General features: G+C 42.1%; 1 protein-coding gene across 6 annotated transcripts in view; it reads left to right on the forward strand.

Annotated features, from left to right (window-relative positions):
- Positions 1-17,813, forward strand: part of GRIA1 (glutamate receptor, ionotropic, AMPA 1) — a 329,069-nt gene that overhangs the window by 202,903 nt on the left and 108,353 nt on the right. For all 6 annotated transcript variants that reach the window (XM_011981230.1, XM_011981231.1, XM_011981236.1 and 3 more), the window contains 3 exons: positions 830-934; positions 12,697-12,807; positions 13,518-13,724. In XM_011981230.1, coding sequence (XP_011836620.1) covers positions 830-934; positions 12,697-12,807; positions 13,518-13,724 — 423 coding nt within the window. The remainder of the gene's footprint in view (positions 1-829; positions 935-12,696; positions 12,808-13,517; positions 13,725-17,813) is intronic.

Consider the following 17,813-nt stretch of genomic DNA (forward strand, 5'->3'; position numbering starts at 1 on the left):
AGTTTGATTTAGCCCATTTGCAGAGAAGTCTCATGCAGCATATTTGAGGGTTCCAATACAATTTTATTTTAGCCAACTGAGATTTCTTTAACACCTTACATTCTCTTGTCTGAACACAATGGGTTCTCCCCAGGTGCTTTGAAGTTTTCACACCACTTCCACATTAGCAGTTATCACTTAAGATTTAAAAAAAAAAGGGCAGAGATTTTTGGAAACTGAAGGCTTAGACAGCTAAATTGCCTGAGGGCACTTGGCTATTAAGGAGTAAGCTAGGGTTAAATCCAAGTCTTTCAGTTACCAAGTATTTTATTCCCTGGACTCAGGAATAAAGAAGAAATTCTTAAAAGAATTAAGAAGTCATCCCCAAGCATAGCTTAAGACTTCATTCATAAAGCTGGCTTCTTGTCCTGGGTCTTCTGACTCACTGCAGATGGTGCACCATTTTCTTTCCTTTGCAGGTCCCCTACACTTTCTTCATCTTCAGATGTGTACCTGAGAAGGGCAGTGGTCATAGTGGTCGTGTGATAGGAGGTGTTTGGTTAGGGGTGGTGCAGACATTTCATATTAGTATGCACTCTGACCCATTGTTAGTATTTGCCTAAAGAAATAGGTAAAAACAATTGTCAGGATGAATCCCAATTTAGGGAAAAGAGGTCTCTAATGCATCCCTTGCCTGTGGCAAGGGAGTGAAGAGTTTTAGCATTCAGGATACTCCAAGACATCATTCCATGGGACATTCTTGGGTTCTGAATTTCTACTTAAGTGGAAAAAGCAAACACATATAAAGTACATCTGCATCCACTGCCCACCACTTGGTTTTGTTTTCCAGGTGCGATTTGAAGGTTTGACAGGAAACGTGCAGTTTAATGAGAAAGGACGCCGGACCAACTACACACTCCACGTGATTGAAATGAAACATGATGGCATCCGAAAGGTAAGATCCACCTTTACTTCCATTCTGCAGAGAGGAGAGGCTGAGCAGGGACTCTGGCCAGAGCTGAGGGCCTGTGGGTCTACCTTTTCTGGACTGGATCTTTGAAGAAACTCAGACAACACAGACTCTAGACTTGGCTCTGCCACTAACCAGCTGGGACATTGGGCAAGTCTCATTCTTCCTCTGAGAATCCATTCACTCATCTGTAAAACGGAGATTAAAAAATCTCTACATTTGTCCCAGGATGCTTGTGAAAATCCAAGGTAGAGGGAAGCACTTCTAAAACACAAAGTCATTGATGTGTATAAAATGTCACTGTTATTCCTGAGGGATTCCAAACCAGTAACTTGAGAATGATGATTATTGATAAGGTGGACCATCTTTTCCTAATCGATACTTGGTCATATCCGTTCTATTATTTATACAAAAGTAAGGGTGAAAATACATATGTTTACATATTTGTATAATGTATGATATGTTTGCCTATGAAAATTCTTAGAATAGCATTCAAGTCCTTGGAATGACATTTCGAATTCTACCAGAACCTATGTGCCCAGGCCTCTGCCAATTTCTTCAAACTTAACCCTTGGTACTTCCTTCATCTCTCCACTCCAGTCATTCTGTTTGTCTTTCATCTCCCTGAATACACCATGTTCTTTCTTATCATTGAGCCTTCATACATGTTTCCTCTGCCTGGGACTTCCTCTACCCTCTCCCTCCTCTTGCCTGCCAATCCCTACTCAGCCTTCCACATTCAAAGTAAATGTCATTCCCCAGGGAAGCCTTCTCTGGCCTTTCTTGTTATGCCTCATAGAAGCCTCTACTTATCTGCTTATGGTCTTCATCACATTTCTAATTCCTTTTGGTGGCATAGCATGACTGGGAGGCATTGTACAGAATGGCATAGAGCTGGTAGGGTGCCATGGATCAGAATGCTGGCTCTGGAATCCTCAACACTGAATCCTGGCTTCACCACTTACTAGTCTGGGATTCCGGATAATTTATTTGAACTCTTTGTTCCTTAATTCTCTTATCTGGTAAGTGGTGATCACCTTAACCATGCCAACCTCATAGGGTCACTGAGAGGATTAAATGACCTAAGAGTGTGCAGAAGTTCTAAGTAGTGGGCCTGGCCCATTGAAAGTTGGGTCTTAATCTCTCAGACTTAATGCTCTCTATGCCTGTGCTGTCAGATACCCTTGCCACTCTCCGTATGTGGCTATTTAAGTTGAATTTTAAATAAATTACAATTTAAAAGTCAGTTCCTCAGTTGTCCTATCTACATGTCAAGTGCTCAGTAGCCACATGTGGCTAGCGGCTACCACATCAGGCAGCACAGATGTAGAACATTCCCATCACTGCAGAAAGTTCTACTTTAAAGTTCTCTTCGTACACTCTCCATCCTCACCTCCCTTAAACTCGTCTTCTTTGCTCTTGTGTCTAGAACAGCATCTACTACCTCATTGCCAATCTTAACTCATCTTATTCATTACGGCTGTTAGTTGTCTATTGCTGCCGTAATAAATTACCACAAACAGTGACTTAAAACAACACAGATTTATCGTCTCACAATTCTGTAGATCAGAAGTCTGCCTTGAGTTTCACTGGACTAAAATCAAAGTGTTGGCAAGACTGTGTTTCTTCCTGGAGGCTCCAGAGTTGAATTTGTTTATTTGCCTTTTCTAGCTTCTTAAAGACCACCTATATTCCTTGGCTCCCGTGTTATGGAGCTTTCTCCATATTCAAAACCAGCAATGTTACATCTCTCTGACGCTTCTTCTATCATCACATCTTCTCACTAACCACAGCCTTCCAGAGCCCATCTCCCATCTCTGACTGGGAGATTTCCTCCTTCAGGAATCAGCTACAGTAAACTGCCTTAACTTACAGCAGGTACCAAATAAGGGCACACTATTTGGCTATGAATGTAGCCACTGGGAATGTATCCACTTTTCAGCAAACTTTTCGCATGCTGATTGTACACGAACACTCTTTCTGGGCTCAAAAACCCTTAAGAATGACACTTATCCAGAAATAGTCCAAGTCTGAGTTCATTTATGTTGTCCCCTGGTCTTCTGATTTCTGCTGCTTGAGAAGACATTTGCTAGATCACTTAGGTCTTATAACCCTCAATTTTCACATCTGTAAAATGGGCACAGATCATGTCTGCATTAGTACCTGATCACTGTTCAGTGAATGTTACCTATGTTAGTGGTTATTAACAGCTATGGTAAATGTTGAACAGGTAGCACATGGCTGAAATCTGGAGAACACTGAGGTGGCTTATTTATTTATTTCAAGGTATTTAGCAGCTGCTGTTAAGAGTACTGCCTCTGGAAGGGACATCAAATATGTGACCACCTCCCCAAAGCCATCTTCCTTTCAGATTTATTTATTTATTTATTTATTTATTTATTTATTTATTTATTGAGACAGAGTCTTGCTCTGTTGCTCAGACGGGAGTGCAGTGGCGTGGTCTCGGCTCACTGCAACCTCCACCTCCCGGATTCAAGCGATTCTCCTGCCTCAGCCTCCTGAGTAGTTGGGATTACAGGCACCTGCCACCACACCCGGCTAATTTTTGTATTTTGGGTAGAGACGGGGTTTCACCACGTTGGCCAGACTGGTCTCGAACTCCTAACCATGTGATCCACTCACCTCAGCCTCCCAAAGTGCTGGGATTACAGGCGTGAGCCACTGTGCCCAGGCTTTTTTCTTTCTTTCTTTCTTTCTTTCTTTCTTTTTTGAGGCAGGATCTCACTCTGTCGCCCAAGCTGAAGTGCAGTGGTACGATCATAGCTCACTATAACCTCAAACTCCTGGGCTCAGGTGATCCTCCCACCTCGGCCTCCCAAAGTGCTGGGATTACAGGCATGAGTCACTGTCCCCAGTCCCTTTCTTTCAGATTCTGAGAACTGATGGTGTCACCTCCTGCCTTGAAAATGGAAACATAGATATTGTAGCATTTTTGTGTAAGGCCGGAGCAGGCAAGCCTATTGCTCCTAGATAGAAAAGTGTTGACCGTAGACCTGGGCTGTTCCTCACAATCCTCAGAACGGCCTTTTGACCTCAAGGGAAAAAAAATATTACTGTTTCCTGGATAGAACAAATTGGCATTTCTACATTGTATGTGGGTAGTTACGTGTTTGCCATAATTAAAATATGGATGTTGAACTGTTTTCCCCAACTCTGGAGTAGTAGATTAGCTTAAAATATAGCCAGATTATTTTCTACACGTTAGTGGTCACTGGATATATTGGGGATATAGTGACGGTGCAACAAGTAAGAATAGAAGCCAGAGACTTCTACCCCATTTTTGCCATCATCCAGCTGTGTGGCCTTCAGCATGTCTCATAGTCTCTCTGGGTCTCTAAAATAAATGAGAGACGTTGGGCTGTACGAACCCTAATTCCTCTCAAATCTGACACCTTGGGTATCAGTGCCATCTGCTGCATTTTTACCATCCTCTCCCTACTCACATTGCTCCTCTCCTGGCTGGACTTTGGCTTCCTCTGTGAAAGTAGAGTTTCCATTGGGGCCTTCATCAATTGACAAACTGTCCTTTGGTGTGAAATTCCCCAGTTGTTACTCCCAGAACCAGAGGTCCCAGCCCTTTGAGTTGGCCCTAACTATTGCCCAGAGACTGCTGGGAGACTTTTTATCTCTTCAAGACTTGCTCTTCATCAAGAACTTCTCAGAAGTGGAGGCACTGTAGCAAGATTAATGGTTCTCAAGCCTCAGCAAATAGAAGAATTACTGGGAGGCCTTATTTAAAATGCAGGTTCCTGGGTCCCAGCCCCTGGATACTCTGCTTCTGGAGAACACAGATGAAGCCTAGGAATCTGCACTTTCTTGAATCCTCCTCTCCAACCTGCAGATTTTCTGGTTGGTGCTCTAAAGGGTTTGATAAGAATCACTGGCAAATACCAAGGAAAGGAGATGAAAGTAAAAGAAATATAATATAATATAATAAATATAATATACAAAAAAGAAACACTGACAGAATGGCTAAGAGCTTGGGCTTTAGAGGCAGAGAGACCAGGATTTTAAGTCTCTGCTTTAGTCTCTACTAGGCACATGACCTTGAACAAATTATTTAGCCTCCCTGAACGTCATTACATCATCTCTAAAAGGGTGATAAAACTCTTTTGCCTCCCAGGATCATTGTCAGGATTGAATAAGACAATGCCTGTTACCCCACTGCTTGTAGTAAGGGATTCAGAAAAGTAGCACCTGGCATGTAGTGGACATTCAGCCCACATTTGTTTGCTTGTTTGCAGTTTTAAACTCCCTTCTATAGGCCACAGGGATTTTATATCAGCATTGCATTTGGGCGAGTCAGGCTGTGTAAGCCTGTGGAATGGATAAATCAGCAAAGAGAAATAACAGAGTACCTTAAAATCCAAGAGCAAATGATGTGCTTTAGTTTTCAGATCCCGGGGCTGTTTTTAAACTTACTTCCAACGGCCAAATCCTTTCTTAGAATGTGGGCTTAAACATCCTTTGTTTATGGGGGATCTGCCTTTTGGAAAATCAATTCCTCACATCTGTGGCTTCAAGCTTTTTGCTCAATCAGCCTCCTAACAAAGTAATTTCTGTGATTTTCAAGGGTGACCTAGTTGTACTGGTTTCAGTGAGCATTACATGGCCTTACCTGATTGTGTATAATAAAAAGGAACTGTTTTTTCCAGATTTGGGGCCTCAGAAAAACTCTCCTGATCTTCAAGCCTATTTCCTGTTCACCCATGTGCCAATACACCCTCTAGGTACCTGGATGCAATTTGACATCCCACTGAAATGTGTGTGTTCTAAGCATCCATTCATCATAAAGTTTAGGGGCTTCAGATACCAGGATGGGTACTTGCTCGACTAAAACGGGATCCTCAGGAAATCCCACTCAGGGATACCACTTCACTATAGGGTACTGATTTAGAGTCTCTATCTGAATAAAATACCTTGTCAAAATCCAGTCACAAACTCTGATAAATGACTGCCCAGTGGAGAAGTTTAGGGAAAATTTTCTTACATTTTTCTTCGGGGAACTGGTATTGATGATTTAACCATCTTTTCCCATCACCATTGTTCCTATAGCAATTTTTGGACTGGGTGAAGGCACCTACTTCTCATTTCAATTTGATTTGAGTGGCCCTGCCCTGCCCCAAGTTTGTTATCCCCACTTCTGACCCTGTGTATAACTAGAATGAAAAGACTGGGCAGGAAACAAGACTAAAGGGACACAAAGTCCTACTGATATCAAAAGTAATCTTCTAAAGTCCCAAAGAATTTATAGCTTCCCATTCCATATGCTTTTTGGTAGTTTTGCTTTAAATCCTTGTTACCCAGTTTTGACCATACTGAATCATGTTATAGCATCAGATATAGATGTAGCATCTCAGGTATAGCTTTAACCCCACCACTTCTCTCCATTTCTACTGCTAAGCCTGGAGCCCAGGCCACCTTCCACACACCACACAGTAGCCTCTTTACCAGTCACGAGTCCTGCTATGTTCTTGTCCCTCTACAAGGCTACTTTTCCACCACAAGAGCTAGGACAATAATTTTCAAATATATATCAGGTTATATGGCTCCATTCCTTAAAACTTTCACCTCTTCCTGTTGCCAGTAAATATACAGCATGGCCCTCAGAGCACTCAATGCTTCTTCCCTGTGGCATGAGCTCTCGCTCCTCTTTCTCTAGCTCATTTCTCTGCAGTTACACTGGTATCTTTGCATTCTTTGAGCACAACCTCACACTTGCCTCAAGTCACTTGCATATGCTATTCCTTTACCCGGCATTTTCTATCACTATAGTTTCATGTACTGTGTGCCTCCTTGTCATTCAGGTCTCAGTCCAAGTGAAGCCACCTTGGAAAGGACATCCTTGACCAAGCATTTTTAAAGTCACTCTCGCCCAGCACACAGTCACAGTTTCCTTTTTATTTGTACTTTTCATGGTGCTTATTCCTTCTGATATATTTTTGTTGGTTGATTGATCTAGATTGAGGTTGGCAAACTTCTGCCTACTGGCCAAATTCATCCCAACACCTATTTTTGTACCGCCCGTGAGCTAATAGTTACATTTACATTTTCAAAGGGTTGTAATAAATCAAAAGAAGACTATTCTGTGACATGTAAAAATTATGAGAGATTTTCAGTGTCCATAAAGTTTTTCTGGAATATAACTATGCTCATTGGTTTATATATGTTCTATATCTGCCTCTGCGTGACAACAACAGAGATAAGTAGTGGCAACACAGACTGTATGATCCACAAAACCAAAGATATCTACTCTCTGGCCCTTTAGGATAAAGTCTGTCAACCCCTGGTCTGGATATGTATTTTCTTCTTACTCCTGTACCTCCTAAATGTTCTAAAATGCCAGCTCTCTAAAAGCAAGAACCATATTTGTATTTTTATTATATTCACAGTGCCTAGAATATACTGACACAGAATAAGCACATATAAATAAAAGGTTGTTTATCATATGACTGGGCAGCTTATCAAATGTATCTGGGCAATCAGAGAGCACACTACGCTAGCCCATGCTTCAAAAGATCTGCCAATAAGCAAGGGGGAAAAATGCCTGCAAAATTAATAAAATAACACCTCAAGCAGAACTCAGATAAAGTTACACATAAACTTATTTACTTCGAATCTTTTAAGTGTGTTAATTTAGATAATCCTAGGTGCTGTAACAGATACACTCTGAAATCTCAGCTGTTTAATGCAAAAGATGCTTTCGTTGTTGTTGTTGTTCACTCGGTGACCACTTTTTTGGCTGAGGGTTCTGGCTAAGACTCAGGCTCATGGCCCCTCCACTGTCTACTTGGGTCTTTCTGGATTTCAACATCCAGCTAACAGATAGGAATGAAAGAAAATGGTAACTCTGCTGGAGATTTTTGGGGCATCAGCCTAGAAGAGATGCACATCACTTCTGTTGTATTCCATTGGCCAGAACCCGGTTACTTGCTCAATCGGAGGTAAAACAAGCTGGGAAATGTCATTGCTGGCTAGGTAGCCACTTTCCACCAACATCTCTACACCATGGAAGGAAAATAAGAATGCTTGGGAGTCAGCTAATTATCTTGACCACAATAGACAACTTAGTCTTTAAAAATTGATTCTAAAGGATCTTATTTTTTGAGGTGAGGGGCTGTGGTTTCAGAGGCAGCCTGGAGATACCAATTTCTGAATTTGATTTGATGACTGTGCAATGTAGATCAATTGAATTTTCAGTTCTATGATCATCTCCTTTTAAGACTTTATCTACTTAAAAAATCTGATCTATCATCTAGATTCATTTTTACATTCAAAGAATCTTTAGAGGTAGATGGAAAACAAGGAGATCAAAAATTATAACTGGCCCCAGGAGAAGCCCTCTCACTGTCAGAATTGTTTAAATCCTCTCCTGACTGGTGGGCCCCAATCTTTACCAACTACTAACTGATTTACTTTTAGATAGAATCAAAGTTCCTGCATATCCTCAGTAGAGAATCAAAGTGCTGTATGATAATCCAACCATTTCCCAAAGAAAGGAAAATGTGCTCTTATCTCCAAAGTGCAATGTCTCTTCAAAAATCTTTGCCAGCTTTCTTTTCATCAAACTGTGGAACCAGATTTCTCAGTCTACTAGCTTACACGAGACATAGGCATGAGGCTGAGCATCACTCAGCCCACTGACCCTGGCAATATTGTTTTATCTCCCTACAAAAGAGTTAGAAATAAAATAGGTTTGTTTACAACTTCTAACTATTCTACTAGCTTTTGATATGAAAGTACCTAGCATATAAGCCAAGTTATACAATACTGTTTTAGAGATCCCAATTTAACAGTAGTGCTATAATTAATAAGTAGTGCTAGCTTTGAAGGACCACTATCCTTAAAATTTAAAATATCTTTCTAAGCCATATACATCTGGCTTACACGGATTTATCTTGCTTTTTTTTCTTATCTTGTATGAAAACCTTGGGATTTTACATCAGTGTTTTATAATTTTTGAACCACTTACCCTGAACATTCTATATGTAAAGAAGGGTTATATTGTCAAGTGCATTTCAAAATGCTCTATAATGCATGCTTCTTTCGCAGATAATGTTCAATAGCAAATTGAAAACAGAAATGTCTTGCAGTATAGAAACCTGTTAACCTTCAACTAGGCATTACCCTAATGAATATCATTTTTTAGCTTACTGACAATATGAACCGTGCATTATGCTAATTGTTTTACATGCTTTAACTAATGTAGTTCTCACAGCAGCCCATGAGGCAGGTACTATTGTTATATCGACTCTACAGATCAGGGACTGAGGACTACAGAGGTCAGATAACTTGCTCAAGCTGAGAGTTGGTAATTAGGAAAGCCTAGGTTTTAAACCAGGTCTGGCCTGATGCCAGACACCAATATCTTCACCACTGGGCTCCCTCTTTTTAAAAATAATACATCTTAACACTCAGTGGCTGTTAGAGGAATTAGTTGCATGTCAAAGGAAGCAACTTCCTTTCTACTGATGGTTGTGCAGTTTGAGTAGGAATATTTAAACCTGCGGACTAATTGTGAAGAAGGAAGAAGAAAGAGAGGAAGGAAAGAAGGAAGGACAGAAGGGAGGAAGGGAGAAAGGATAGATGAGAGGGAAGAAAATGAACAAGAAGGAGGAGAAAGGGAAAAGAAAACAAACAAGAAGGAGGAGAAAGGGAAAAGAAAACAAACAGACAAACAAAAACCTTAGCACCATCTATAGGGGGATAAATGATATTTGACAGATATTTTCCCAGGTTTGTATTGATTTTATTAAATAATCTTACCTTTGAGGTCCACAAGACCTGGGTTCTATGTCCTGCCACTAATCTACTATATAACCTATTATTTTGTTAGATAATTTAATCTCCCTAAGCCTAAGTTTTCCCATCTGTAAAGCAGAGAAAAGCCTGCCTGCACTATTTGCATAGTGTAAAGATGTTATAAAAGTACTGTGGATATTTAAAAAACAAAACAATACCCAAAAAAGCAGAAAACCTTACATCATAATATACTACAAGAGTGCTTTTAAACCTCTATTATTCAGACAGAAGGCTCCTTGTAAAAGGCAACTCTCGAGGGGAATCCCAATAGGTGAAATAGATAAAAAGCAGAGCTGACCATTGGAGCAAGGATGAGGAAGCCAGAGCTCCCTCCTCTTCACTGCCCCTCACCACCTTCCATGAGTGGTGAAGGGCCCCACAAGTCTCTTAGGGTTCCCTAGAACACGGTCCTTGCAAAAGTGAGGGAACTGAGACTGTCTTGAGCAAATCTCTGGGCCTCTGCTTCTCCCTGTGAAAAAGGAAAAAGTTGGACAAAATAATTCTTCAGTCGCCTTCCAGTTCTGATATTCTAGAAACATGGGTTTCTGGTTCTTCTGTCATTAGAAAGCAATGTCTCCTTCCACACTGACTAACAGCATCCCTCACGGGGAACATCATACACATGCCTGCACTGAGGGTAAACCTCCACGCGGTATCCTCAGAGACATGCTCCCCGTCAGACCTCTGAACTATCTCAGCATCAATAGGGTGCACCGTGTGCATGCTGGGTCACTGCTGTCTAGATGCATTCATTCTCTCTACAAACATTTCCTGAGCTGCTTCTCTGGGAAAAAGATGTGTTGGACTAAGACAGGAACCCTGGAACAAGTATATTTATTTCAGTCTTGTCCATGAGAAGCTCATAGCACCATGGAGAGATGGGGACAGACACACAAACAGCTAGACCCAGGGCTCTAATGGGAATGTACACAAGGCACTGAGGGTTGTTTGGTAGCTCACTGGCATGTGGGGGGCACGGCCCTGGAGTTGGTCTCCCTGGCTCAGATCCTGGCTCCACAGCTACACCGTGGCCTTGGGAAATTTATTTCACTTTCCACATCTCACTTTCTGCATACTTAAAATTGAAAAGATAATTAACTACCCACTTTGTAGGTTTTGTGAGGATGAAAGGAGTTAAAACATAAAAAGCACTTTAAAAAGTCCCTGAAATGCAAGCATTCAATAAATGATAACTAATATGATTTCAAGTCCAGAGCCCAGTTCCTTCTTAGGAAGAACAGCATAGTGGCTAAACGCAGCCTCTGCAGAGAGATTGTCAGGGTTCTAGGACAAGCTCAACCACTTTGCAGCTGCTTCACCTTGGGCAAATTAACATACTCCCACAAGCCAGGCGAAATGGCATGAAAACTGTTGAACACTTAGCCTCTGACATAGCAAGAGCATCATCAGTGCTGGCAATTATTGTTGTTAATGGCTGCAAGATTACAGGAAAAACTATTTCCAACTGAAGGAACTGGGAAGGACATCAAGGTGAAGATGACATTTCAGCTGACCATTTGGCAAGCGCCTCAGTTTTTGTGAGTCTACTCTGAGTTCTGGCTGTTGATAGACCTGTTCATCCTTCTGCGTTGCACTTCTAGTTCTCTTTCCTTTTTTCCTTTGTATCTAGAGCCAGTAAAATGATCACAAAACAAAGCACAATTGTCTAAAGCAAATAGAGTTTAGAGACAGAGATAGAGACAAGTATAGGAGGCATAGCTTTAGGGTGTGTGGGTGTGTGTGGGTGTGTGTATTAGTCATGTCATTCTGCTGTTTCCAAACCTTCAATGACCCCCTGTTGCCTAGAGGTGTAGTCTACCCTGCTTAGCCTGGCCTTCAAAACCATCTGCTACCTATACCCAGATACCTACTGCCCTTTTGAGCTAACTCCATCTTCCACCCAGGACCCACAGAACTTAAACATCTGGTCAGATTCCTGTCTTCATATCTTGGCTCATATTCTCCCTAACCTGAAAGGTTTTGGTCCAGACCATTCATCTCTCATGATCGTATGCATTTTTCCCTGCATAAGGTCCCACACTTGGCTTTTGCTTCTCTGAACTCCTTAGGCCCACTCACTTGTCACTTCTGCGGTCATGTCATGTCTTCCCATGGTAGACCAGAGGCGTTCTCAGAGTGAGGCCTATCTCTCAGACTTCTTTGCATCTCATCAACCCTGCCTCACCACAGGCAACATTAATGTTTTAGCTCAGAGCCTTACGCACAATAGCAATTCAATTAATGTTTGTTGAAAGACCTTGGAAAATGAATTAGTATAAATAACCTACTCAAATTTGAAAAATTAATATTGTCAACCATAATTTTTAGGCACTCCTCTATACTATTATAATAGTCTATACTTGGAGACAGAAGAAATTTTAAAAAATAAAGGATAAACAGCCATCCTAGGAAGTTAAATCTAGATGGAAAAATACTGTTAACCTAAAAATAAAGTAAAATAATGTAATGTTTAAATTATATGATTCCAACTATAGTTCAGAATGAGCTCACTGAAGGGCAGGATTAGCAGACATGGGGGAAAGAGGGGTTTGGCCCTGTGAACAACTGCAGGGAATTAAATCCCATGGTCCTGGCTTGCATTGTACAAAGCAGTATGGCTGTGTAAACAGTTAAGCCCTTATCCCTCGGAGAGGGCAATTTCCAAACTGAACCAATTATTTTGGGGATTTTCCCTGGGGGCAAAACTGGGGGCACCTGTGCTTCTTATTGTTTCTGTTTACCAATAAATAATAAAAGCATTGTGCTTCTTATTGTTTCTGTTTACCAATATTTTAGAGCTCAGTGTGTCCAATTCTTCATGAGCTCCTTACTTTCCTGTCTCCAGTATTGACTAGATGATCCAGAGCAGGCCAGTTCAGAGGAGGCTGGCCTACCTGACATCTCCACCCTCTTCTCATTAACAGATCGGTTACTGGAATGAAGATGATAAGTTTGTCCCTGCAGCCACCGACGCCCAAGCTGGGGGCGATAATTCAAGTGTTCAGAACAGAACATACATCGTCACAACAATCCTAGTGAGTACTCAATCCTTCATCAAGGTTACCTGGGATTCAAGCTAGGCCAGCACAGGGGTTTTCCACCAGGACTGAAAGCTAGCCTTTCTTCTTGCCAAACTGTGTAATAGATAAAAGCAGCAAGTTGAAAAGGGAATGCCCTGAAAGTGAGAGGCTCTGAGTTTTCATTTTGTATCTCATAGTTTCACTCTCTCATCCTTTGCACCATTGGGTAAGTTACTTACCTTCTCTTGAGCCAGCTTTCCCATATTTAAAAACATGAGGGTGACACTAAATTGTTCTGGTTTTCATCCATCCTCCCTCAATAGAAGCCCTTTTCAAAGAAAGTCCAATACATAAAGTAGTTATAAGTGAAGATGCTGTAATTTTTGGTGACTGGTCATGAGAAACCTGGAGTCTGTTTAGGGTCTATTTCCCCTTCAAGATGACCCCAGAGGTATTTCTGAAAAATAGAAAATCTCATGGAACATAATTTGAAAAGCTGTATGCCATATCTCAGTGATGAAATATTCTTATTTTAACAAAGTTTACTTCCTTAACCCTAGAAGCTTGTAATGGGCTAAGCAGTGAAGACATTTAGGAAGTCGATTGAGGGGCTAGAGAGCCTTCCCCAGTGTTAACCAAACGTGATATTATGCCATGACAAAGTCCTCCCTACCCATAGGTGAACCCATAACCCACATTCTCCTATCTCCCCATTTCTCTTCTAGGAAGATCCTTATGTGATGCTCAAGAAGAACGCCAATCAGTTTGAGGGCAATGACCGTTACGAGGGCTACTGTGTAGAGCTGGCGGCAGAGATTGCCAAGCACGTGGGCTACTCCTACCGTCTGGAGATCGTCAGTGATGGAAAATACGGAGCCCGAGACCCTGACACGAAGGCCTGGAATGGCATGGTGGGAGAGCTGGTCTATGGAGTAAGTTCACTGCATGGCAGGAAATTAGAGGGCGGAGGCAGAGGGTTTGACAGGAAATCATTTGGTGGTTGGGTGGCCCTGCCCACAGATGTCTATGAAACCCTGTAATTGAGTGTTGTTGCTGCTGAACAGATGAGTCACCCAAAATCCAATTTCTTAAGACACTCTTTGTTCAGGTTACCGGTCCCAGCTCCCTCAATCCCACTCAGAGTCTTGTGACTTCAGTTTATTGTTGTCCAACACAGGGAACAGCATAGCTCCAAGATCAATTTTCTTGAGGCAGACTGCTGAGTTGCCTACAAAAAGTCACTTGTGGCTCTCTCAGTATCAGTTTATTCTCTGGTATTAAATGCATCTGGATCCAACCTACCTTTCTAGTCACTTGCCTCTCTAGTTTCCTGCCCTCTCATGAAATTTCCAATTCAGTCAAATGTCCCTCACTTACTCTGTTCCCTAGAGTGCTCCCTTCCATTCTCCATCCCTAAGATCCCATTCCTTCAAAACCTGTATCAAATAGTACTTTTTTCAGGGTGTTGTTTCTTTCTTCTCATAATAGGTATGAATGTCCCTTTTAATTGTTCTCGCCTTCCCCTATAGAATTTAGTTGCTGAGTTTTTTTAATGGCTTACTCTGCCTTATATAATGGTTATCTGTGTAACAGGGGTAGATCTATTTTATCTTTATAATGCTCATCACACTTGAAATAACTCCATGCACAATTGCTACAAAATCTTCAATAAATTACAGCAGTTTTGAAAAGCTGCTGAATGCCCCACACTGTTTTAAGTATTTAGGGAATTATTGAGAAGCAAAAGATTTGATCTTTTGCTTAATACTTGATGAGGTAGAAAAGACCCCATCTTTTAACATTTTATGGGGTAGAAAAGACAATGTGAGAAAATAGTAAAAGGTAGTATAGAATAAGCAGTCTACATTGTGTGGCTCAGCTAAGGGCTAACTAGAGTTTGTCTAGCCCTCAGTGGGGATGTGAAACTTGAAAAATGACCATATTTAAACAGACAGAGAGACCAGGCAATGCGGCTCATGCCTGTAATCCCAGCACTTTGAGAGGCCAAGGCAGGCGGATCACCTGAGGTCAGGAGTTTGAGACTAGCTTGGCAAACATGGTGAAACCCCATCTCTACTAAAAATACAAAAATTAGCTGGGTGTGGTGGCAGGCGCCTGTAATCCCAGCTACTTGGGAGGCTGAGGTAGGAGATTCACTCGAACCCAGGAGGCAGAGGTTGCAGTGAGCCAAGACCATGCCATTGCACTCCAGCCTGGGCAACAAGAGCAAAACTCTGTCTCAAAAATAATAATAATAAACAGACGAGAGAAAAGAAGCCCAGGAATTTTTAAAATATAAACAATAGGATGGTGGTGGAAATAAGTAAGGTGTTAGAGGAGAATGAGAAAATGCATGGCTTTTGTTGAGGACTTGGGTTGAAGAGTAGTCAGGGATACATTTGAGTAAAAAATAACAAGAGGAAGAGTGTGGATGATTCAGTAGGCATTGGGAGATCACAAAGGTATTTGAGTAGAGAGACAACAAAAGGCAATGGAAGAGGCCTCCAGCTGCCTTGTGCAGGGAAGGGACCACCACGGCTTCACTCACAGAAACTAAAGCATATGGCAAGCTCCAGGTCAATGTTAAGTGCTCATAAGGACAAGCAGCCACTGAGGAGGATGATAAATCTTCTTGTTTCATATCAGGGCAAGAGGAGCCATGATGGCCATGAGAGACATACAAAGGGAATTCAAAGAAGAAAAAGATGGAATAAAGGAAATCTTCCTCAGGGAGGTGGCTTTCGAGATGACATGTGAAGGTGGTTATTGAGTTGGGGAACGGGATGTGCTTCTCCCCTTTCTTATTCCCTTTACCGCCTCTCACTTTGGGAAGCTCCATGGACAAAAGGTAGAGAACTGGATGGTACATGCTGCATCTAGAGGCTGGTTTCCATGGGAACTCCCAACAAGCTCTTAAGGTCATCCCCATGGCAACTGCTGTGCACTTTTCACCTTCTCTAGCATTTATCTTCACCTTCACCTCATGTAATGTGGTTTGCTTGGTTAAAAGTCTGCAGTGTGGGCAGAACAATGCCAGGATCACCCCCAGTAGCCAACACAGCCGGTGGTGAGTCACTGGCACAGCAGGGCTCAGGCCAGCTGGAGTTACCTGTGGGTGCCTCAGCAGCCAGCCCTGCCCCAGTAGCCTCCTCTTTATCAGGCCTGTTCCTCTGCCAAGTAAAAAATGTGTTCTGGCTGGGTGTGGTGGCTCACGCCTGTAATCCCAGCACTTTGGGAGGCCGCAAGGTCAGGTGGGAGGATCAGAAGGTCAGGAGATCGAGACCATCCTGGCTAACACAATGAAACCCCGTCTCTACTAAAAATACAAAAAATTAGCTGGACATGGTGGCAGGTGTCTGTAGTCCCAGCTACTCAGGAGGCTGAGGCAGGAGAATGGCGTGAACCTGGGAGGCAGAGCTTGCAGTGAGCCGAGATCACGCCACTGCACTCCAGCCTGGGTGACAAAGCAAGACTCTGTCTCAAAAGAAAAAAAAAAAAAAAAACTGTGTTCTGAAGACCCTGTGATGGCCCCAATCAGATGTTCAGCCCTTCTTTTTAGTTTGGATTTCCTTTTCTGTTCCCTTGGGGAAGAACTGAGTGATTTGGAGAAGGATCTCTCAACCACCAACCACCAGAGATCAGGAAAAATTCATCTGAAGGCCTCCAAATTTATTCTTTCTGTGGCTTTCTAAATAACTAAGTCAATCAGGGTCTCTCTTATCTTCCTTTTGCTCCCTCTTGTTCTCGTCAACAATGATAGTAGTCACATTTCATCATGTGGCGTGTGCCAGGTGCTATGCTGAATACTTTACTCACATTCTTTCATTTACTCTGCATATCGGCTCCATGAGGTGGGTAAGATTACTGTTTACATTTTATAGATGAGGACACTGAGGCCCTCTATGTTAGATAATTTGGCAAAGGAAACACAGCGAGTGAAAGCAGAGTCAGAACATGCAGCTCTGGCTTTTGTACTCCACACTGGGACATACTGCCTCTGTAGAAATCACACCATCCAAATGCTAGGTGGTAAAGCCAATATTAACTGAGAGAACAGCAAATGTCTGCATTTGCAGATGCCATATGCTGTAAATGAAGTTTCTGCTCCTCACATGGTATATCTTGGTGCCTCCTTCACAGCTGTCTTTCCTGTCTGTCCTTTGTCTTGGTGAAGCAGAGAGTGAGCTTTGCAGACAGACACCTGGATTTGAGTTCCAACTCTGCCAACTTGCTGGCCACATGACTTCTCTGGGGCCACCCCTGTGAAACAAGGAGCATGAATTCTTCACCACAGGCTGTGATGGGGACTATTCATCTATGCAGTGCCTGGCTCAGAGCAGATCTCCATTTCTGATAGTTTTATTCACTTTATGCTTTTTTCTACCACATGAAAACTATATGCTGTTTTCCCAGGATAGTTTCCAGACGTCACATATTTTGTTTTGGGATCTGCTAGGTCAGTGATTCTAGAGGTGTGGTCTCTGGACCAACAGCATTAGCATCACCTGGGAACCTATTAGAAATGCAGATTCTCACATCTCACCCCAGGCCCACTGAATCTAGAAACTCTGGCGTGTGTGTCTTTAAAAGCCCTCCTGGTGACTCTACTGTACTCTCAAGTTTGAGAACCATTGTCGCAAGATGTCAGTTTAAGAAAGTAATTTTAAGTGCTCACACTTCACAGTACTCTCATGTATTTTGAATTATCTTGACCCTCACAAAACAAGACTGTGAAATTGGTAAAACAAGAATTATTATGCCTGTTTTTAAAATGAGGAAATTGGCATCCAAAAAGACAACTGTTTCATTTGAGGCAACAGAATCAGCGAGTTGTAGAGAAGAGCAGCCCGGTCTGAAATCCGCTGTGACCTCCACTACCCAGCGAAGCTCCAGTGAGAACCTCAGTTATTGGTGGTGGAAATCAACTTCTGAGGCCTCTCAGTCGATATTAACCAAGCTAAAATACTACTGCTTTGCACAAACAACCTTCCCTCCCTAGATATGAGTTTCTTATCTGTAAA

Source organism: Mandrillus leucophaeus, unplaced genomic scaffold (genome assembly GCF_000951045.1).
Source record: "Mandrillus leucophaeus isolate KB7577 unplaced genomic scaffold, Mleu.le_1.0 Scaffold222, whole genome shotgun sequence".
In the NCBI taxonomy this organism is placed as follows: Eukaryota; Metazoa; Chordata; class Mammalia; order Primates; family Cercopithecidae; genus Mandrillus; species Mandrillus leucophaeus.